The 22,819-nt window shown below is 39.9% G+C and overlaps 1 protein-coding gene across 13 annotated transcripts in view; it reads right to left on the reverse strand.

The window, feature by feature from the left end:
• The window catches only part of TCOF1 (treacle ribosome biogenesis factor 1), a 100,599-nt gene extending 79,472 nt beyond the window's left edge, over window positions 1-21,127 (reverse strand). For all 13 annotated transcript variants that reach the window (XM_074212623.1, XM_074212621.1, XM_074212622.1 and 10 more), the window contains exons 1-2: window positions 20,998-21,127; window positions 2,788-2,843 (exon numbers count right to left, since the gene is read on the reverse strand). In XM_074212623.1, coding sequence (XP_074068724.1) covers window positions 2,788-2,843; window positions 20,998-21,105 — 164 coding nt within the window. In that variant the 5' untranslated portion in view covers window positions 21,106-21,127. The remainder of the gene's footprint in view (window positions 1-2,787; window positions 2,844-20,997) is intronic.
• Between the last annotated feature and the right edge of the window lie 1,692 nt (window positions 21,128-22,819).

The following is a 22,819-nucleotide window of genomic DNA, read 5'->3' on the forward strand; positions in this document are numbered from 1 at the left end:
GATAACCATACACTGATTTTACCATGAGTGAAGTATTTATTTATCTATTCATTCATTCATCCATTTATAAGGCAAATGGGGTTAAGTGGCTTGCCCAAGGCCACACAGCTAGGTAATTATTAAGTGTCTGAGACCGATTTGAACCCAGGTACTCCTGACTCCAAGGCCAGTGCTTTAACCAACTACATCACCTAGCTGCCCCCAGTGAAGCATTTTATTAAAGGCTTACTACTGCCTGCCAGGCATTGTGCTAAGCAGGGAATATAAAAGAAGCAAAAGCACTGTTCCTTCAAGGAGCTCACATTCTATTAAGAAAGATGAATAACTACTAAGTACATATCAGATAAAGAAAATAGATGTTCTATTTCCATAATCAAAACCTCATACTTAGCTGTGTCTGGTAGATACCATTATATAAATGTTAACTATGATGATTTATTTTTCTATATAATTAACATAATTTTTCTATATAATTAACATAAAATAGTTTATATCATTTATTATATATAATTTCATTGATTGATAATATAATTTATTAATTATCATCAACATCATCATCTCCACACCATCAATTCCAGTTCCTCCATCTTAGTGCTCTTTCTGGATCACTATTCTTGTTTTAACTTCACTGTTCTTCCTTCCCAGTATTTTCCCTACAGTTAATTCAATGAGATGTCTAGTCTACCCACTCCTGAATTCCTTTTAGATATATTTTTTTTAGGTAAAATTTACTTTTAGATATTTTTTTTTAGGTAGGTCTGAATTCCTTATGTACCTATGACCTATCAGTGCTCATACTCTGTGAAGCTCCACTCTGGATTATGCCCAACTGTACATGTTCTCTGCTCCTAATCAAACACTGCTCACGGGTATTGGAAGTTACATAAATATGCCACTATAAAATTCTATTATTTAATCTCAGCTGAGACCCTCACTGCCCCAGTGTAATCCTTTGCTTCATCCCTAAAAGACATTCCACATGGTGATTGGGCAGCTTTGAAAATGTGTAGTATTTATTATATAGGTTTTCTTGAAATGGAAATTTATTGTTTTATATTGAATCCTCTCATATTTTGCTGTATACAAGGAATATTTTTTCCTTGCTTTATATTAAGTTTAAAATAAATAATAATATTTAAAAAACCCAACTCCTATCCAAACTCTTCAGTAAAGGACCTTATCTCTCAATTTATACTATGACTATGGCAATGTGAATGGAAAGATAACAATAACAAAAACATCTGAAACAGGATGAAATCACAATGATGGAATTTGGCCTCAAAGAAGAGATATGAGAAGACAACTGTTCTCATCTCCCTTGCAGAAAGAAGGTCCATGGCAGTGAACTACTACATACAATAGCCTTTTTTTAATATGCTTATTAGTTGTGTGAGACTTCTTTTTCTTTCCTCCTTTTTTAATCTTTACTATAAAGGATGCTTTCCTAGGAGTGGGAAATAAGGTTATCCTTGAAAATGTAAATGATATAAAAACAAAAAAAAATCACTTAAAATATTTTTTAAGAAAAAAAGGAAGGGGGGGCTGCTAGGTGGTGCAGTGGATAGTGCACAGGCCCTGGAGTCAGGAGTACCTGAGTTCAAATTAGGCCTCAAACACTTAATAAATAATTACCTAGCTGTGTGGCATTAGGCAAACCACTTAACACCATTGCCTTGCAAAAAAACCAAACCAAACCAAAACAAAACCTAAAAAGAAAAAAAAGAAGGTATTCACTCACAATAAGCTCTCTCTTGTTTAATTTTACATCTCAAAATTCCTTGACATTTATCCTTCCCCTTCTTTTTGTCTCAAATGTCTGGTGGAGAGGTACCCTTCCTCTCTACCGAGGCCAATTTCTCTACCCTATCCTTTCTTATCTCTACTAGATTTGATCTCTAAATCTCTTCTTCTCTAATCCTCAGTTTCTATCTATCCCTTCTTTTCCTGCTAATTACAAACATCAGGAGGTTTCCCCTTCCTTAAAACTTTCACTGGATCCTTCGATTTCCACAAACTATCCTAAGTCAGATTCTTAGAAAAGACCAACTACATCAACTTGCCTTCACTGCTTCTCTTACTCCTTAATTGTTTGTACCCTAGATTTTGATTTCATTCCCTCAACTAAAACTACTCTCTCCGAAGTCAGCAATGATATTTCTTTTTTTAAAAAATTTATTAATATCTTTTGCTTTTTATCCTCGATCTAAAAATAAGGAAAAAAAATATTTGAAGCCATTCATCTTGATGTAAAGGTTTTTAAAATAGCATATAAGCTTCTTGAAAGCAGGGACTGTCTTTTTTTCTCTTTTTTGTATCCATAGAGCTTAGCCTGGCAGAGAGTAAGCACTTAATACAAGTTGATTGTCTGAGCAAGTAATCTAAAGTCAATGGCTCCTTTTCGTAATTCAAAAAGAATACAACCAAAATTTCACACACATAGCTCCTCTTTAATCATTTAAATGTGAAGTTCTCCTTTCCCATTTTTAGGTCAACTCTTTGCAACCTCAGTGAAAATCAAATTAAGTAAAGGTTGACTCAAAACCTCCTGATTTATATTCATCCTCCTGACTGACCCTATAGACCACACCCTACCCTTTAGATCCCATTCAACAATACCAATAAGCAAGCTCCACCACTGTTTTCCATGGGGACCCCAATAACCTACCAAGCACTAATCCCAAGCTATCATACTCAGGAGAGTCATGCAAGGGTTTCCTGAAGAGAAACTCAGTATGTTTCTGATCTGATATACTGCATCTTCTCCCTAACCCTAAGGTGGAGACTTACTGTTGCCAGTGGGTATAGATGTCCAGAAGGGTCACTGATTGTACTGGGAAAGTTTTCTGTGGAGAAATAGAAGAAAAAGGATTAATTGCATATAATCAGAAAGGGTCTCATAGAACCAGAAAGAAAAAGGAAAAAGGAAATAGATGCTTCATTAGATTTGTACTGGAAGGAAAAAAGCAATTAAACTTTTATATGGAGATAGTGGATCTAAAAAAAATGGTTTAAGTATTATTGAGGAAATGTAAGCTGAGAGGCTAAGCTATCTTTAGATAATGTATATCCATACTCTTACGACTAAGGCATCAGGCAGGGGATAGAACTTGATGAACCCTACAATTCCTTCTAAGTTGAGGCTGCATGAAAAATAATTAAAGGGAGTGAGAATTGGACAAAATGGCTGGGCTTGGATGGATTTTAGCCTTTATGACTCCAAATGGGGCAGACAGCCTATGCTAAAAAGAATAGAACCTAGGGGGCAGCTAAGTGGCACAGTGGATAGAGCACCCACCCTGGAGTCAGGAGGACCCGTGTTCAAATCTATCCTCAGACACTTAAATAATTACTAGCTGTGTGATCTCGGGCAAGTCACTTAACCCCAATTCCTTTCAAAAAACAAATGAACAACCAAACAAAAAGAATAGAACCTGCTGCATAACAGGTAAGCAAAAAAAGGATGGATACCTATCACTTTCTTGAAATCAAAGCAGAAGGAAGAGCCCAAGTAAAAATATTTTAAGACAACCCATGAGATAAAAAACAAAAGCTGACTTTTACATAGTGCTTTAAAATGATATATCCAATTTCGTTTGAGTCTCATAGAAATCCTATGAAATAGTCATGGAATCACTATTGTTCCCTATTATAGAAGAGAAAACTAAACCTCAGAGAAGGATTCATTCCTGGAATATAATCACAAAGCTACTAAGTGGAATGTGACCTCAAATCTTCCTGATTCAAGGTCTAATCCCTACACCATTCTGCTTCAGACATCTGAGATAAGAGGAAAACCCTTTCCTTCTTTTTAACTTCAATCCTAAATGCTGAGGACATCTGGCATAGGGATAAGGCAAAGGAAGAAGTAGAGCGAATTTCCATTCCATTCCTGACTTTTCATGAGACAGCTCATTCTGGTATCACTGATAAAGCAGAGTCCAAGCATATAGTGACTGGACACCTGCCTCACCCCCACCACACCCCACTGTCCTTATCCCTACCAAGGACAGAGACATGAGAGAAAGCATGTGCTTCAGGAGTCAAAGCCAGGAGGATCTCCCTGGGTGCCAGTCTCCCAACTCTCTCACAAGCATCATGGAGATTCCATGTCAGGGCCAGCACTTCAGATGCTTTTTGGTAATGTTACAAGAACATTAGAAGGAAAAAGAGTCCTAAACATAAAGGTGAGCCTTACAGTTTTCAGGACAGAAGTCAAATGAGGAATCCTGACTCTATCCCAGGCAGTGTGGATATGAGCTATACTTGGAATACCTGATTGGAGTATATATTATCTTTGCGTAACCCTGGTCAAGTAAGTCACTTAGCATCTCCAGGCCTCAGTTTCCTCATTTTAAACCTATATCTTAAAGTTGTTGTTAGGTTCAAAAAAGAGCAAAATCCTTAAAATTAAAAACTCAAATATTAATTATTTTTAATCCAATTCCTTCACAAATACTGTGAATTGAAACTTATGCTTTATACTCAACCACCTATTCTAAATAATCTGATGTTCAGTCATGTTCGACTCTTTGCAACCCTATTTGGAGTTTTCTTGGGAAAAACAGTTTGCCATTTCCTTCTCCAATCTAAAAATAATTAAGTGTTAGCAATAAACAGGACACTTTAAGACAGCATAGGGCACCGGAAGATCTACAGTTCAGTGCTTTAGTTTCTAAAATCTATAATGTGAGGGTTGGAAATTGAATTTAAGGTCCCCTTCAGCTGTAAATCAATAAAATTCTATAATCAGTCTTGGAGTAAGCTAATGAAGGGCAATAATACATAGTAATTGCAGCTAAGTGATACAGTAGATGAAGCACTGATCTTGGATTCAGGAGGTTGGGAGTTCAAATCCTGTATCAGACACTTGACTCTTACTATCTGTGTGACCTTGGGCAAATCACTTAACCTTGATTGCCTGATATTTAGGACCATCTCCAATCATTCAGATTCATATCTGGTCACTGGATGTAGATGATTGTGGAGGAGAAAATAAGGCTGGTGACTTAAACCAGCAACCCATCAATCAAATCCAATTCATGTGCTTGTCATAGCATCATTCCCTGATGTCATGATCTTCTTTGAAAATTAAGGAGGGGGGTGGGGCAGAGCCAAGATGGCAACAAAAGAAGATTGTCTCCAGAGACAGAACCCACAGAGGGACCCAGTGAAGCAGTTCTACTCAAGGTAACCAGGAAAAGAGCAGAAAGGTTCTGTTCCCGGGGGTTGGAGGGGCGGCCCACCAGAGCGAAAGAACTTCAGCCTCCTGGAGGCAGCCCCAAGGCGCTGGGAGCCTCGGCTCACAGCAGAGGAGGAGTTTCCTAAGCTACACCCCGGGGAGCACCGGGCACAAATTGGGGCACACAGAGAGCAGCATGGCCAGCACAGGAAACAGAAGCAGGCCGAGCTGGTAGGCAGGAGCCCCCAGGGCATGAGCCCATTGAACCTAGGGAGAGGAGTAAAGAGAGAGAGACTGCTAAGCTCTGTCCTCTGCCCGTGGAACAGGACTCTGGGGCTCTGACCACATTCAGATCATGATCCCAGTCTAGCCCCCCCCACCTCAGCCCCATGCCAGAGGGGAGCGCATATGGTCATTCACAGACCAGGAGGGAGGACAGAGCTTCACACACTGAGACCCTAGTGGGAGTGTCCCAAAAGTTCAGGAAGCACCCCAAAACCAGGCCCAGGCTGGGAAAATGAGCAAGCAGAGAAACAAGAGGAACACCATTGAGAAATATTTTGCAAATGAGCCCAAGAAGGATCAAAACACTCAGTCTGAAGCTCCTGTATCTAAAGACTACAAGAAAAACAGAAATTGGGCTCAGGGTATGACAGAGCTCAAAAAAGACTTTGAAAATCAAATGAGGCAGTTATAAGAAAAACTGGGAAAAGAAATGAGAGAGATGCAGGAAAAACATGAAAATGAAGTCAGCAGCTTAGTCAAGGAAATCCAAAAAAATGCTAAAAAACAGCTTAGGTCAAATGGATAAAACAGTTCAAAAAGTTATTGGGGAGCAGAATGTTTTAAAAAAGCAGAACTGGCCGGATGGAAAAAGAGAAGAAAACTCTGAGGAAAACAAATCCTTCAGACAAAGAATGGAACTCAGGGAGACTGATGAATTTATGAGAAATCAGAACTCAATACTTCAAAACCAAAAGAATGAAAAATTAGAAGAAAATGTGAAACATCTCATTGAAAAAACAACTGATATGGAAAACAGACTTAGAAAAGACAATCTAAAAATTATTGGAATACCTGAAAGTCATGACCAGGAAAAGAGCCTTGACATCATTTTCAAAGAATTACTACAGGAAAATTACCCTGATATTCTAGAAGCAGAGGGCAAAAGAGAAATGGAGAGAATCCACCAATCCCCCCAAGAAAGAGATCCCCAAAAAACAACCCCCTAGGAATATTATAGCCAAGTTCCAGAACTCCCAAGTCAAAGAGAAAATATTATAAGCAGCCAGAAGGACACAGTTCAAGTATCGTGGAGCTGCAGTCAGGATCACACAGGCCTTATAGCAGCAACTACATTGGAAGCTCATAGAGCTTGGAATATAATATACCGGAAGGCAAAAGAGCTTAGAATGCAGCCAAGAATGAACTACCCAGCAAGGCTGAATGTCCTCTTCCAGGGAAAAAGATGGACTTTCAATGAACCAGGGGAATTTCAAATGTTCCTGTTGGAATGGCCAGAGCTGAACAGAAGGTTTGATCTTCAGATACAGGACTCAGGTGAAGCATAGAGATTGGAGGAGAGGGGAAAAATATGAAGGACTTAATAATGATGAAGTGCATGTATTCCTGTATAGAAAAATGACTCTGATAATACTCATATGAACCTTCTCAGTTAATAGAGCAGGTAGAGGGAGCTTTTATAGATGAAGCACAGGAGAAAGCTGAATTTGAAGATAAAATATGGTGTAAAAATGGAGTCAATAGAAAAAAAAAGGGAAATGTAATGGGAGAAAGAAAAAGGAGAGGGGGGAATAGGCCAAGATATTTCATAAAATAAGATTTTTCTTTATTACAATGAGCTATTGCAATGATATGGAAGGGGGGGAAGGCAAGGGGGAATGAGGGAATCTTTGCTCTCAACAGAGGTGGTTAGGAGAGGAAACAGCATATATACTCAATGGGGTATAGGCATCTGGAATAAGAAGGGGAGCAGAGGGAAGAGGGTGGATATGAGTGATGGAGGAGAGGATGGATCATGGGGGAGAGTGCTCAGATATAACACATTTTCTTTTTTACTTCTTGCAAGGGGCTGGGATTGGAAGGCCTGTTCAGGACCATGATGCTGGGCTTAAGGGGTGGTATGGGGGCTCAGGGCCTCTTTGCCCCAGAGCCAGGATCTGTCTGCTGCGCCACTCAGCTACCCTACAGCAGAGTCAGTGAAAGGAGAGAGAAAATATAGTATATGGTAGTGGAGAAATACAAAAGGTGGGAGTTGAGATCAACAATGGCAATGGTGGAAAAATATGGAAGTAACTTTTGTGATGGACTTATCATAAAGAATGTGATCCACCGCAACAAGAGTTGTTGGTGTTGGAATAAAGACTCAAGCACATTTTTTATTATTATTATTTTGGGGGTGGTGCAGAGCAAATGGGGCTGGGTGGCCTGCCTGGGGCTGCATAGAAGGGTGATCGTTGGGTGTCTGAAGCTAGATTTGGACCCGGGTGCTTCTGGCTCAAGGGCCAATGCTCTGTCTGCCACCTAGCCACCCCTACTATTATTACTATTTTATTTTATTTTATTTTGGGTCTTTTTTCTTTTTTTGGTTTTTGCAGGGCAGTAGGGTTCAGGTAGCTTGCATGTCACATGGCTGGGTAATTGTTAGGTGTATGGGGCCAGATGTGGGCTTGGGTGCTCATGGCTCTAGGGCTGGTGCTACGTCCATTGTGTCACCTGGCCATATCTACAATTATTACTATTTTTTTATTTTAATTTTTTTCTCTTCCCTTTACTTTATCGCTCAAGCGAGTTTATATTTTATGGGGGAGGGGGTTATTTTGTTTACTCTTAAACAAGAATATTTTATTAATGTATAAAAAATTATTTGTACAAAATGAGAATAAATATTAAATTAAAAAAAGAAAATTAAGGATAAACATTATTACTTGCAGAGGTACAAATCAAGGCAAGATGTGAAATCCCAATAGTGCAAAAAGTAGTCTCAGGGAAGAGAGGAACTAAAGTTCCTATAATGCCCATTTCTTTTGATACAAAAAGTTAGAAATAAAACATGCCTATTAATGGGGAATGGTAAAACAAGGTGTAATATAAGTACGTGCTGATAGCTCTGCAAGAAACAGTAACTATAAAAGTATATGAAAAGGTACTTTTCAGAAGAAAAAATTAGTTATCTATAGCTTGTGAAAAAATGCTCTAAAGGAACCATCTCATATCTATCATTTTGACTAATATGACAGAAAAGGGGAAATAATAAAAATTGGAGGGGGATGTGGGAAAACTGGGTTACTAATGCACTATTGATCCATTCTGAAGAGAAATTTAGAACTATGCTCAAAGGGCCAATAAAACTGTGCAAACTCTTTGATCCAACAATAGCACTCCGTGATCTTTATTCCAAAGTGATCATAAAAAAACTAGAAAACTCTCACACATATAAAAATATTTATAGTGGTGGTAAAGAATTGGAAATTAAGAATATGTCCATCAGGGGCGGCTAGGTGGCGCAGTGGATAAGGCACCAGCCTTGGAGTCAAGAGTACCTGGGTTCAAATTCGGTCTCAGACACTTAATAATTACCTAGCTGTGTGGCCTTGGGCAAGCCACTTAACCCCATTTGCCTTGCAAAAACAAAAACAAACATGAATATGCCCATCAATTGGGAAATGGCTGGACAGGTTAACCTGTGGCATAAGACTGCAATGGAACACTATTGATCCATATGAAATAATGAGTAGGTGGATTTCAGAAAGACTTACATGAATGTGATGCTCAATGAAGTGAGCAGAACCAGAAGAACATTGTACACAGTAATATTAACATTGTATGAAGATAAACTGTGATAGGTTTAGCTCTTCTCAGCAAAAATGATCAAAGACAATTCTTGTGATGGAAAATGACACTATCTACATCCAGGGAAAGAACTATGGAGTCTGAATACAGATCAAAGTATGCTATTTTTATTTTTTAAATTTGTTTTTTCTTTCTCATTATTCTTCCTTTTTGTTCTGACTCTTCTTTCACAGCATAGATAATATGGAAAAATATTTAACAGGATTGTGTATGATTAACCTATATCAGGGGGCTGCTAGGTGGTGTGGATAAGAGCACCAGCCCTGGAGTCAGGAGTACTTGAGTTCAAATGTGGCCTCAAGACACTTAATTACCTAGCTGTGTGGCCTTGGGCAAGCCACTTAACCCCATTGTCTTGTAAAAAAAAAACCCAACTAAAAACAAAACCTATATCAGACTGGTTTCTGTCATGGGAAAGGAAGGAATGGAGATAATTTTACAAAAATGAATATTGAAACTATCCTTACATGTAATTGGAAAAAAGCAATTGCTTTAAAAAAAGCAATGATTATAAAGAATACAAAGAAACAAAGAAAGAAACATGAACAAATGCAAAATGAGATTAAACAGAACCAGGAAAACAACAGCAATGAAAACAACAAAAAAGGCCAAAGTTAATGCTGTTTTATTATAGTAAGATTATAATAACCAAGCTTGGTAACAAAGTAGAGATAAAGAGAAGATATTTCCCTTCCCTTAGGTAGGAGTGGGTGAGTAGGGGTGTGGAACCAATAATATTGGTCACACTGTAGGTGCTTAACATTGACTCACTAATATAATGTCATACTTTTATTGATATATTGGTTAGGCTTACATCATTTCTTTTCCCGTTTTTTTCTTATTATAAAGGATGTTTCGGCTCCCGCGTGCTTTTCTTCCTTCCCGTCCCTCACAGGCCTCTTCTCCAACGTCTCCCCCCCCCTCTTCATGATGGCCCCAACAGCGGAGCAGCCCCCCGCAATTCAAATATTGTGGAACTGCAGTCAGGATCACACAGGAATTAGCAGCAACTACATTAAAAGCTTGTAGGGCTTGGAATATAATATTCCAGAAGGCAAAAGAGCTTGGAATGCAACTGAGAATCAACTACCCAGCAAACCTGAACATCCTCTTGCAGGGAAAAAGATGGACTTTCGATGAACCGGGGGGAATTTGAAATGTTCCTGTTAAAATAGTCAAGAGCTGGGGGCGGCTAGGTGGCACAGTGGATAAAGCACCAGCCCTGGAGTCAGGAGTACCTGGGTTCAAATCTGGTTTCAGACACTTAATAATTACCTAGCTGTGTGGCCTTGGGCAAGCCACTTAACCCCATTTGCCTTGCAAAAATAAAAAAACCTAAAAAAAAAAATAAAATAGCCGGAGCTGAACAAATACAGGACTCAGGTGAAGCAGAGTGGAGGAGAAGGGTAAAATATGAGGGACTTAATGATGATGAACTACATGTATTCCTGCACAGAAAAATGATATTGATAATACTCATAAGAAACTTCATTTAATAGAGCATAGATGAAGCACAAGGAGAAAGCTGAATTTGAAGATAAAATATATTGTAATAATGGAGTCAATGGTTAAAAGGGAAATATAAAGGGAGAAAGAAAAAGAAGTGGAATAGGCCAAGATATTTCATATAATAAGATTTTTTTGCAATGATATGGAAGGGGGGGAAGGTGAGGGGGAATGACGGAACCTTAGCTCTCATCAGAGGTGGCTAGGAGAAGAAACAGCATATATACTCAATGGGGTATAGACATCTAGAGTAAGGAGAGAAGGGGGACAGGGGGAAGGGGGGGGATGTGAGTGATGGATGAGAGGGTGGACTGTGGGGGGGTGAGTGGTCAGATATAACACATTTTCTTTTTTACTTCTTGCAAGGTGCTGGGATTGGATAGCCTGTCCAGGACCACAGGGCCGGTGTGGTTGCTGGGCCTTAGGGATGGTATGTGGGCTCAGGGCCTCTTGGCCCCAGGGCCAGGGACCAGTCTGCTATGCCACTCAGCTACCCTACAGCACATTGAAGAAGAGGGACACAGTGAAAGGAGAGAGAAAATATAGTGTATGGTAGTGAGGAAGTATGAATGGAAGAAAATATGGAAGTAGCTTTTGTGATGGACTTATCCTAAAGAACGTGATCCACCCAAGACAGAGCTGATGGTGTTGGAACACAGACTGAAGCACATTTATTATTATTATTATTATTATTATTGTTATGGGGGGGGGGGTTGCGGGGCAGATGGGGCTGGGTGGCTTGCCCAGGGCCACACAGCTGGGTTGATTGTTGAGTATCTGGGGCCTGATTTGAGCTCGGGTGCTCCTGACTCCATCCACCGTGCCACCTAGCTGCCCCTATTATTATTTTTTTAATTTTAATTTTTTCCTCTTTCCTTTATTGCTCATGAGGGTCTATTTTTTGAGGGGGGAGGGGGTATTATGTTGACTTTTTTTTTGCAAGGCAATGAGGTTAAGTGGCTTGCCCAAGGCCACACAGCTAGATAATTATTAAGTGTCTGAAGCTGGATTTGAACTCAGGTACTCCTGACTCCAGGGACGGTACTCTATCCACTGCAGCACCTAGCCACCCTCATTATGTTTACTCTTTTTTTTGCTTTGTTTTGTTTTTTAGGTTTTTGCAAGGCAGATGGGGTTAAGTGGTTTGCCCAAGGCCACATGGCTAGGTAATTATTAAGCATCTGAGACCAGATTTGAACCCAGGTACTCCTGACTTCAGGGCCAGTGCTTTATCCACTGTGCCACCTAGCCGCCCTTATGTTTACTCTTGAACAAGAATATTTTATTAATATATAAAAAAACATCATTTGTACAAAAAAAAGTTAAATATAATTAAAAAAAGAAAAAAAAAGGATATGATTTCTCTTTCATCACATTCAACTTAGATCAATGTATACCATGGAACAATGTAAAGACTAACAGACTGCCTTCTATGGGGGTAAGGGGAGGGGAGTAAGATTAGGGGGAAAATTGTAAAATTCAAAATAAATAAAGGATGATTCCAGGAGAAGTTGGGTAAGGGATTTAGTGTAAAAGGAAAGATATAATAAAAATGTATTTAAAATAGAGGAGGACTGAGTCAAGATAGCAGAATACAGGCAGTAGCCTAGCTGAGCTCTTCCAATTGTCCAGCAAACAATTTTAAATAATACCTTGAATCCCATTTTGCAGTGAGGGAGTCTCACAGTGAGACATTTTTCCAGCTAAGACAAATCAGAAGGTTGACATATGAGAGACACTATCCTGGAAGCCAACAGGGGAACAACAGCAGACCCTGTACTTGGCCTCCAAGACAACAGTGATAGCAGAAGCTGCCTGGGAGCTCTCAGCCTAGAACTGATAAGGAGCATGGACAATGGGTCAGAAAGAAACTACAGGGGATCCTTTGGATGCATCTGGCACTGATGGACTCTGGGTCATAGCACAGCCCTAGCCTTTGCAGATGGAGATGAGTAGGTGACTTGGTTACTTTGGTGATAAGAGGAGCGCAAAGGAATAAAGTAAAGACCAGAGTGCAAACCGGAAGAGCAGTGATCTCACCCCTTCCTAGATCATACCACTTCACAAGTACCAAGAACGTGCAGACCCCCATTATTAGCTCTGAAAATAGAAGCATGAAAAAGCCTGAAGCTTGGACCAGTGCCTTCCCACCCATATGTGAGTAAAGCCCAACTTTAATATACAGTTCAAAGTCAAGAAAAATGAGCAAACAAAAAAGAACTTGATCTATAGTGTTTAGGAAGACCAAGACACAAACTCAGAAAACAAAAGTGAAAAGTTAGGAGCAAAGCTTCAAAGAAACATACTATCCAAACCCACCTAGATTTCCTGGAAGAGTTAAGGGAAAAAAATGAGTTAGAGGAAAAATTAGGAAAAGAAATAAATGAGACTGAGAGGAGAGGGAAGGGAGAGGGGGGAAAACAAATTTGGATGTCAAAATCTTATAAAAATGCGGGCAGCTAGGTGACATAGTGGATAAAGCACCGGCCCCGGAGTCAGGATGACCTGAGTTCAAATCCAGCCTCAGACACTCAATAATTACCTAGCTGTGTGGCCTTGGGCATGCCACTTAACCCCATTGCCTTGCAGAAACATAAAAAAAAAAGTTAAAAAAATGAATGTTGAAAGCTATCTTATATGTAACTGGAAAAAATAAAATACTATCAAGATAAAAAGAAGAAATGAAAGTGATGCAAGAGAACTAAAAAAAAATTAATGATTTGGTAAAAGAGGCCCCCCCCAAAAAATACTGAAGAAAAATTCCTTAAAAAGCACAATATAGGTCAAATGAAAAAAAGAGGCACAAAAATTCACTGAAGGAAATAATTCCTTAAAAGTTAAAATTAGTCAAGTGGAAGCTAAGGACTCCATGAAACATCAAGAAACAATAAAATAAAGTTGAATAATTGAATAAAATGTGAACTATCTCATCAGAAAAAAAAACCTGACTTAGAAACAGACTGAGGAGAGTTAATTTAAGAATTATCATACTAGGTAGCACAGTGGATAGAGCACCGGCCCTGGAGTCAGGACTTGAGTTCAAATCCAGCTTCAGACAATTAATGAATACCTAGCTGTGTGATTTTGGGCAAGTCACTCGACCTTATTGCCTTGCCATAAAAACCAAAAAGAATTATCATACTACCTGAATGTCATGATCAATAAAATTTCTAGACATCTTCCAAGAAATTATAATGCAAAACTGATCCAATATCTTAGATCCAAAGGGTCACATAAAAAAAAAAAACAAAAAATTCGCTGACCATCTCCTGAAAAAAAAATATCCAAATGAAAACTCTCAGAAACATTATAGCCAAATTTCAGAGTTCCCAGCTCAAGGAGAAAATATTACAAGTAGCCAAAAAGAAACAATTCAAATATCATGGAACCACAGTCAAGACTAAGCAAGACTTAGCAACTTTCACCTTAGAGGAGCAAAGGTCTTAGAATATGATAGTCTAGGGGGTGGTTAGGTGGTACAGTGCAGTGCAGGGCACCAGCCCTGGAGTCAGGAGTATCTGAGTTCAAATCTGGCCTCAGACACTTAGTAATTACCTAGCTGTGTGGCCTTGGCAAGCCACTTAACCACATTGCCTTGCAAAAAAAAAGAATATGATATTCTAGAAAGCAAAGAAGCTAGGATTACACCTAAGAATAAGCTTTCCAGGAAGACTGAGTATAATCCTTAAGGGGAAAAAAATTCATATTTAATAAAGTTAGAGGACTTTCAAGCATTCCTGATGAAAAAACTGGAGTTAAATAGAAAATATGACATTCAAAGACAAGAATCAAGAAAAGCATAGAAAGGCATGAAAGAGTAATCATAAGACTCAATAAAGTTAAATTGTTTATATTCCTACACAAAAATGCATAGCTGTGAGTCAATTATGTTGGGATGATTTAAAAAAAAAGGGGGTAAAAAGGATGCCTTGGGAGAAAGGGAATAGGAGAGGAAGAGGAGGGAAACTTTTCTCATATAAAGGAGGAACTTTTATAGTGAAGGGGAAAATGGGGGATGAATGACAAAGCTCAAATTTCATTATCATCAGAATTGGTTCATAGAAGGAAGAATATATACACACTCAGTTGAGTGTAGAAATCTATTTTATCTGAGTTTAAGTAATTTGATAAGTATCACACAGTGTCTAAGATCAGATTTGGACTTGGGATAGTGTCTTTCCCCAAGTGTTCTATTCACTGTAGCACCTCAAATAGAGACAGATAGCAGAAATGATTAGAAACCAAATCCAACAATATGTTGTTTATAAGAGATACACTTGAAATGGAAAGACATACCTAGAAAGAATAGGCAGTTTTCAGAAGAAATCAAAGCATTCTGTAGTCATATTAAAAAAAAATGCTGCACATGGAATGAATTACAGAAACTGTCGTTAGGCAAAAGGAGCAGAACCAAGAGAACAACAAAACTGTGAGTTGATCAACCTTGATGGATACAACTCCTCTCAACAGTTCAGAGCTAGGACAACCCTTGGAGACCCACTATGGACAATGCTATATCCAATCCAGAAGAAGAAAAACAAAACAAAACAAAAAACTCTACAGGATCTGAATGAACACTTTTCAAAAATTTCTCTTAATGTATTTCTTTCCTATCTCATAATTTTCTTTTTTCCTCCTTAATCCTAATTCCTTATTAGAAAATGACTAATCTGTAAACATGTTAAACACAAGTGTGTATGTACAATATTTAACTGACTGTTTGCTACTGAGGGGAGGGTGGTGGAAAGAAAAGGTGAAAGGAAATTATGTAACTTAAAAATATGCATATGCCTGAGAATGAATGTTGAAAAACTTTCATAACATATAATTGAACTCAGGTCCTCCTGACTCCAGGGTTTGTACTTCATCCACTGTTGCCACCTAGCTACCCCACATAACATGTAATTGGAAAAATAAAATACCAATAGAAAAAATGCTTCAAATCATTATTAATTAGAGAAATGCAAATAAAAACAATTCTGAGGTACAAGCTCATATCTAGCAGAAATGACAAATACTAGAGGGGCAGAGGAAAAGTAAGTACAACAATAAACTGCTGGAGGAGGTGTGGACTGGTCATGTCATTTGAAAGACAGTGAGGAACTATGTCCAAAGGGCTGTAAAACTGCATAATAACCCTTTGATTCAGCAAAACCATTACTAGGTCTGTATCACAAAAAGATCAAAGGAAAGGGAAAAGTCTTATATGTACAAATATATTTAATAGCACTTTTTGTGGTGGCAAAAAAATTAGAAATCAAAAGGATGTATACCAATTGGGGAATGGCTGAACAAGTTGTGCCATGATTATAATGGGGTACTGTTGTGCTATAAGATATGACAAAGGGATGGTTTCCAAAAAACACGGGAAGACTTATATGAGTTGATGTATATGAAGTGAAAATAACCAATAGATCATTATGCACACTAACAGCAATGCTGTAAATGATGATCAATTGTGAAAGACATGGCTACAATGATCAATACAAACATTCAAGACGATTTCAAAGGTTTCATGAAGAAAAACTGATATTCAGCTCCAGAGATAAAACTGAAGAACTGAGTGGAAATTGAAGTATAATTTTCTCACTTCTATTTTTTTTGTGATATAGTTAACATGCAAATGTTTTGCATGACTTCACAATTGTGAATGATATCATTTTGCTTGCCTTTTCAGTAGGTGGAAGAGGACAGAGGAAGAGAATTTGGAACCTGAAATTTAAAAAGAAAAGACTGTTAAGAATAAATGGGGGGCGGCTAGGTGGCGCAGTAGATAGGGCACCAGCCCTGGAGTCAGGAGTACCTGGGTTCAAATCCGGTCTCAGACATTTAATAATTACCTATCTGTGTGGCCTTGGGCAAGCCACTTAACCCCATTTGCCTTGCAAAAACCTAAAAGACTGTTAAGAATAAATAAATTTGATTTTTTGAAAAAAGAACTGGATTTTAAAGGTTGGGTAACAATTACAAGGATAATTTATTAAGTGCCTACTGTGTGCTAATCGAGAAAGATGGGAAAAAAGTAACAAAGTCCATATGTTCACTCTAATGGGGGGGGGTGAAATACAATAGGCAAATAATTATGTACAAATCAGTTATATAAAGGATAAACTGCAGACAATACACTAAGGGGCATCAGGAAAGGATGCTGGAGGTGAGATTTTAGCTGAGTCATGAAGTAACCCAGAAAAGCCAGGAGGTATTGATGAAGAGGTAGATCAATCCAGGTATAAGGGACAGCTAAGGAAAATGCAAGTAACTGGAAGATGGAATGTCTTGTGTGAAGAATGGGAAGGAGGCCTGTGTCCCTGAGTTGCAGAGTATGGAATGTAAAGTGTAAGAAGGCTGTTAAGATCAGACAGGGCCAGGTCATGAAGGGCATAGAGAGGCCCCTGGAGTTAAATGAAAGGGAGGAATGATGTGTTCAAGATCACTGAGAGTGGAATAAGAATTTGACAGGTATAGATCTATGGAAAGGGGAGCAGTTTATGACCAAGGAAGAGATAGAGAACACTATAAAAAAACACACTGGATAATTTTGATTACAGAAATGCAGTAAATTGGGAAACAATTTTTATAACTAGTATTTCTGACAAAGGACTCATTTTTAAAATAGAGAACTGAGTCAAATTTATTAAAAAAAAAAACAACACAAGCCATTCCCCAATTGACAAGTGGTCAAAGGATATGTAAAGGCAATTTCTGGATGAGGAAATCAAAGCTATCTATAATTGTATGAAAAATCGCTCTAAGTCATTACTGATTAGAGAAATGTACAGTATCTCTGAAGTACTATCTCACACCTTTCAGATTGGCCAATATGACCAGAAAGAATGTCGATCAATGCTGGGGTGGGTGTGGGAAATCTGGGACATTGTTTGTGGAGCTGTGAACTAATCCAATCTTTCTGGAGAGTAATTTGGAATTGTGCTTACAGGGCAACAAAAATGTCATACCCTTTGTTCCAGCAATATCACTACTGGGTCTATACCCTGAAGAGATCATAAAAAAAAAAGAGTAAAAATCCCACATGTACAAAAATATTCATAGCAGCTCTATTCATGGTGACAAAGAATTGGAAACTGAAGGGATGCCCACCAATTTCAGAATGACTGAACAAATTGTGGTATATGAATGTGCTCCATCACATATGTGATATGTTCTGTTCTATAAGAAATCATGAGGCATGGGTTTTCTTTTCAGAAAAGCCTGGGAAGATTTGCATGAATTGAACAACATGGAGTGATGATTGAGTGATCATGAATAGATGATGATGGAGTGATCACTCCATCAGTGCAATGATCAGCAACAATTTTAGGGGACCTGTGATTGAGAATATCATCTATATCCAGAGGAAGAACTGTGGAGTTTAAACAAAGACCAAAGATTATTATCTTCAATTTTTAAAAAGTTGTCTTATGTATTTAATAATTTTGCTATCTGTAATATTTTTCTTTCTTCTTTATGGATCTGTCTTTTCTCAACACATTCAGTTTTGATCTATGCAGATCATGGAAATATGTAAAGATTATAATCGATTGCCTTCTATTGGGGGAGGAAAGAGAACAAAATCTTGCAAAAAATTTGATTGGTAGAAACTATCATTGCATATAATTGGAAAACAAACAAAATATTTAAATAATTTTTTAAAAAGGATTTGATAGGTAAAGAAAAAAAGAAAAGGGCTTAGGGTAACTCAGGTCTATGGAAAAGACATCCTATTCAAACAGAGCAGAAGCTTAAAAAAGCAACCTGGAGGAGTAGGAAGTGTTTAAAAAAGTGTTGTGTTTATAAGCAAAGGGTTATAGAGGAGAAGGAGAGGAGAGAAGAGGGGAGGAGGAAGGGGAGGGGAGGAGGAAGGAGTGTAAGGGAGAGAGGAGGGGGCAGTAGAGTGGAGGAGAGAGAAGAAAGAGGGGGAGGGGAGGGAAGGGGAAAGAGGAGGAGGGGAGGGGATAAGAAGGGAGGATGGAGGGGAGAAGAGGGGAGGGGAGAGGAGGTGAAGAGGAAGGAGGGGAGAGGGGAAAAGGAAAAAGAATAGTTCCTACATTTAGTGAGTTTATTTTCTTGGTGGGGTAGGAAGAGGAACTAAGACTGCTAAGTAAATACATAGTACATGTATAGTAGATACAAAGTAAATGAAGAAGCAGTGAGCTAGGAAAGCCCTATGGAGATAGGCAGAGAGGATAAGAGGTGGGGATATGGCTAACTGGAAAGTTCTCTCCAGGGAATGAAACTCAGGATGAAGTCCAATACTAATAAGGGATCCTGATAACACAGAATGGTGGTAGCAAAATGGACATTTAAGAGTCAAGAAGAACTGGGTACAGTTCCATGTCTGACAGTTTGGGGGATCATGGTCAAGTCACAACTTTTTTGAATCCTGATTTCCCAGAAGTGATACCATGACAAGAAGTGAATTGCATTTGAGTGGGGGGATGCTGTGCAAAGTCACCAGCTTCACTTTCTCCTCCAGAGCCATCTGGGTCCAGTGGCCAGATATGAATCAGGATGACTAGAGATGACCTTGGATGTGAGGCTATCAGGGTGAAATGACTTCCCTAAGGTCACATAGTATGTGTCAAGTGTCTGAGGCCAAATTTGAACTCAAGTCCTGACTTCAAGGCTGGTGCTCTATCCACTGTGCCACTGAGCTGCCCCAATACCTTTAACTCCAATACCTATAATACCTACGTTCACAAGATTGTTTCAAAAATCAAATAAACAGTGCCTGCAAAGCGGCTTGTGAAGAGACTGGGTTCTAGTTCCACATCTGCTCTTTGTCTGGAACTCAGTTTTCTCCTTTCTAGCATTAGACTAGGAAGTCTCTATGAAGGTCCTTTCTGGCTAAGACAATTGGAAAGAATATGATTCTACAGTTGAAGAAATGCTCTGAGGGGGAATGAGAAAGTATAAAGGAAACGGGGCCTTGGTCAACTACAGGGGCTTTACAGTATAAATCAGATGTATCCAGCTCCTGGCATTTCTATTCATTTGTGGTGTAGGTAGCATGGCATTCATGAATGGGTATTGAATTGTTTTTTTTTTTTTTTAGGTTTTTGCAAGGCAATGGGGTTAAATGGCTTGCCCAAGGCAACACAGCTAGATAATTATTAAGTGTCTGAGACCAGATTTGAACCCAGGTACTCCTGACTAGCTGCCCCTGTGGACAAAGCACTGTGGAGTCAGGAAGACAGGAGTTTGGATCCAGCCTCAGACGCTTGAAACTGTGACCTTGGGCAAGTCACTTAACCCTGATTGCCTCACATCCAGGGTCATCTCCAGTCATCCTGATCCATAACTGGCCACTGGATCCAGGTGGCTCTGGAGGAGAAAGTGAGGCTGGTGACTTAGCACATCACATCCTCACTCAAATCCAATTTATGTGCTTGTCATGGCATCAGTTCCTGATGTGGTCTTCTTAAAGAATGAAGGACAAACATCATGGTCCTTGAGGAGATGTGATCCAGAAGAGCTAACAGTTGAACACTCTTAGTCTAATCTAAACCTTCCTATTATGTGTGAGGAGATAGCTGAAGAGAGGAAGTCTTGTAAGTAATTTACTACAGACCTGACCTAAATCCCAGGTCTCCGTGGGGGAAAAAACTCAAGATCTTTTGGAAAGATCATTACCAAAAGAACTTTCCCTTTTAACACTTCTCTGAAATCAGAAATGTAAAGGAGTCACTTAACCCTGATTGCTTTTCATACAGGATCATTCAGATCATCCTGATTCTTATCTGGCCACTGGACCTAGAAAAGCTCCAGAGGAGAAAGCAAGGCTGATGACTTAGCATAGCACCCTCTCACTCAAACCCAATTCACTTCAAGGCATCACCTCCCTGTCATGGTGGGTCTTCTTCTAGAAGGACAAACAACAAAAAACAGAGTACAAAATTCAGTCTCTTTCCCAGAGAGATCCCAAACTAAAATGTAGGACCATAGAGATGGCCATCTAATCTTAAACCCTTCCATTTTACAGGTGAGGAAAGTAAGATTCAAAAAAGTTAAGTAATTGACCTATAGTCCTAGAGTAGGGATGGAAAGTGTTGAGATTTGAACCCGGCTATTTCTGGCTGCCAGTCCAGGGCAACACGGGCATGACTACACTGCCTCTCAGTAGGTGCCACACTTAGGCCTGGAGGAACGTCGGGGCATCCAGGCAGGAAGCGCCGAGGTTGGCAAGGTCCCTCGTGGCAGAGCCGGCAGCACGTGTCAGAAACGTGGCGCCGGCCGGGCATCCCCGGCTGGTCCCGCGTGGGACCCCACAGCCTCCGGCTCGGGGCCGCGCGGCGGAGGACCCCCCTTTCCTCTCACCTAGGCCATCCAACCGCCCCCCCTTGTGCTGCAAGTCCTCCCTGGGGGCCCCGAGGCACCGGCGTGTGCCCGGCACGGCCTGCGGGTTCACGGCGCCGCGGCGCCGGCCTCCCCGCCTCCCTCACCTGGCCGCTCTGCAGCTTCACCTCCCGCGCCGCCCTCACGTAGCCGGCCTGCACCAGATGGTGGTGGATGAGCGGCAGCAGCTCCCTCCGCTTCCGGGCTTCAGTCATGTCTGCGGAGGCTGGACAGCGGACCCGGGCGCACGCGGGCGGAAGCGCCGGCGCAGACCGGCCCCGGCAGGCGCGCGCACGCCGCCGGACCCTCCGCCCTTACACCTCACTCACCTACTTCCGACTTCCGGCATGGCCTACCCCGGCCCCGCGGTGTGCTGGGAAATGTAGTTTCCCTCGGGCCCCGAGGCGGCGGCTCCAGCCGACGAGAGAGAAGGGGGCGCTGTTGGCCGTCGCACTCTATGTACGTCAGACGTCTCCCAGTCCTTAGACTGTAAGCTCCTTGAGGGCAATTTTGCCTCTTTTTATGTCCCCCATGACTTGGCACAGGAACTGTCACTTAGTAAAGATTTATTGATCGAATGGCACTTACTAGTGGTTAATAAAGTTTCTTGAAAAAAAGGTTTTTTAATTAATAACTTGTTTTTTACATTTTTCAAAGTTATCCCAATTATCCTCCCTCCCAGAGAACCACCCCCTATAATAAATATCATTTTCTTTTAGGCAAATGGGGTTAAGTGGCTTGCCCAAGGCCATACAGCTAGGTAATTATTAAGTGTCTGAGGCTGGATTTGAACTCAGGTCCTCCTGACTCCAGGGCTGGTGCTCTGTCCACTGCGCCACCTAGCTGCGGCATAAATAGCATTTTTAAGCAGGAGGAAAAAATCATACAATTTATTAATATATTGCAATAGTTCTGAAAATATGGACAAGGTTGAATCCTTTTGGGCTCCCACATCCAGGAAGAGGTAAGTTGGGGGTGTCCTCTCCTCTGTCTTCATTCTGAGTGCTCTTGGAGCTTTATCATTTTGTCACATTTGATCGATACATGTGCTAGGCAGTGATGAAATGTTTCTATTCTGTATTCTGTATTTTGTTTTTGTTTTGTTTTTTGTTTTTAGTTTTTGCAAGGCAATGGGATTAAGTGACTTGCCCAAGACCACACAGCTAGGTAATTATTAAGTGTCTGAGACCAGATTTGAACCCAGGTACTCCTGACTCCAGGGCCGGTGCTCTATCCACTGTGCCACCTAGCCACCCCTCTAAGAGTGTATAACCCACATCACATTACTTGCTGTCCTACAGTGAGGGCGAAGAAAAAACTTTATAAAAATGAATGTTGAAAATTATCTCTATATATAATTGGAAAATAAATAATAATAGCTAATAAATTGATGATTGATAAGATTAAATAAATGAATGCATGACAATGAATGAAGAAAGAGAAATTTTTTTTTAAAGACTGGGGATTTATTTCCCTTTGAAGAGAAGAGGGGGAAATAAATAGGCAGACTCCTCCTTGGACCTTGTTCCCATCTATAGGGTATGTTTGAACATGGAACTGATATCTAAAGTGTTCTTAAACTTGGATCCTCTTTACAACTAATGATTCTGACAAAGGACTCATTTCTAAAATATACAGAGAACTGTGTCATATTTTTAAAACAAAAAGCCGTTCCCCAATTGACAAATGGTCAAAGGATATGCAAAGGCAATTTACAGATGAGGAGATCAAAGTAATCCATAGCCATATGAAAAAATGCTCTAAATCATTAATTATTAGAGAAATGCAAATTAAAGCTTCCCTGAGGTACCACCTCACACCTCTCAGATTGGCCAATATGACCAGGAAGGATAATGATCATTGTTGGAAGGGATGTGGGAAATCTGGGACACTATTACACTGTTGGTGGAGCTGTGAACTCATCCAACC

This window comes from Macrotis lagotis, chromosome 1, assembly GCF_037893015.1.
Source record: "Macrotis lagotis isolate mMagLag1 chromosome 1, bilby.v1.9.chrom.fasta, whole genome shotgun sequence".
In the NCBI taxonomy this organism is placed as follows: domain Eukaryota; kingdom Metazoa; phylum Chordata; class Mammalia; order Peramelemorphia; family Peramelidae; genus Macrotis; species Macrotis lagotis.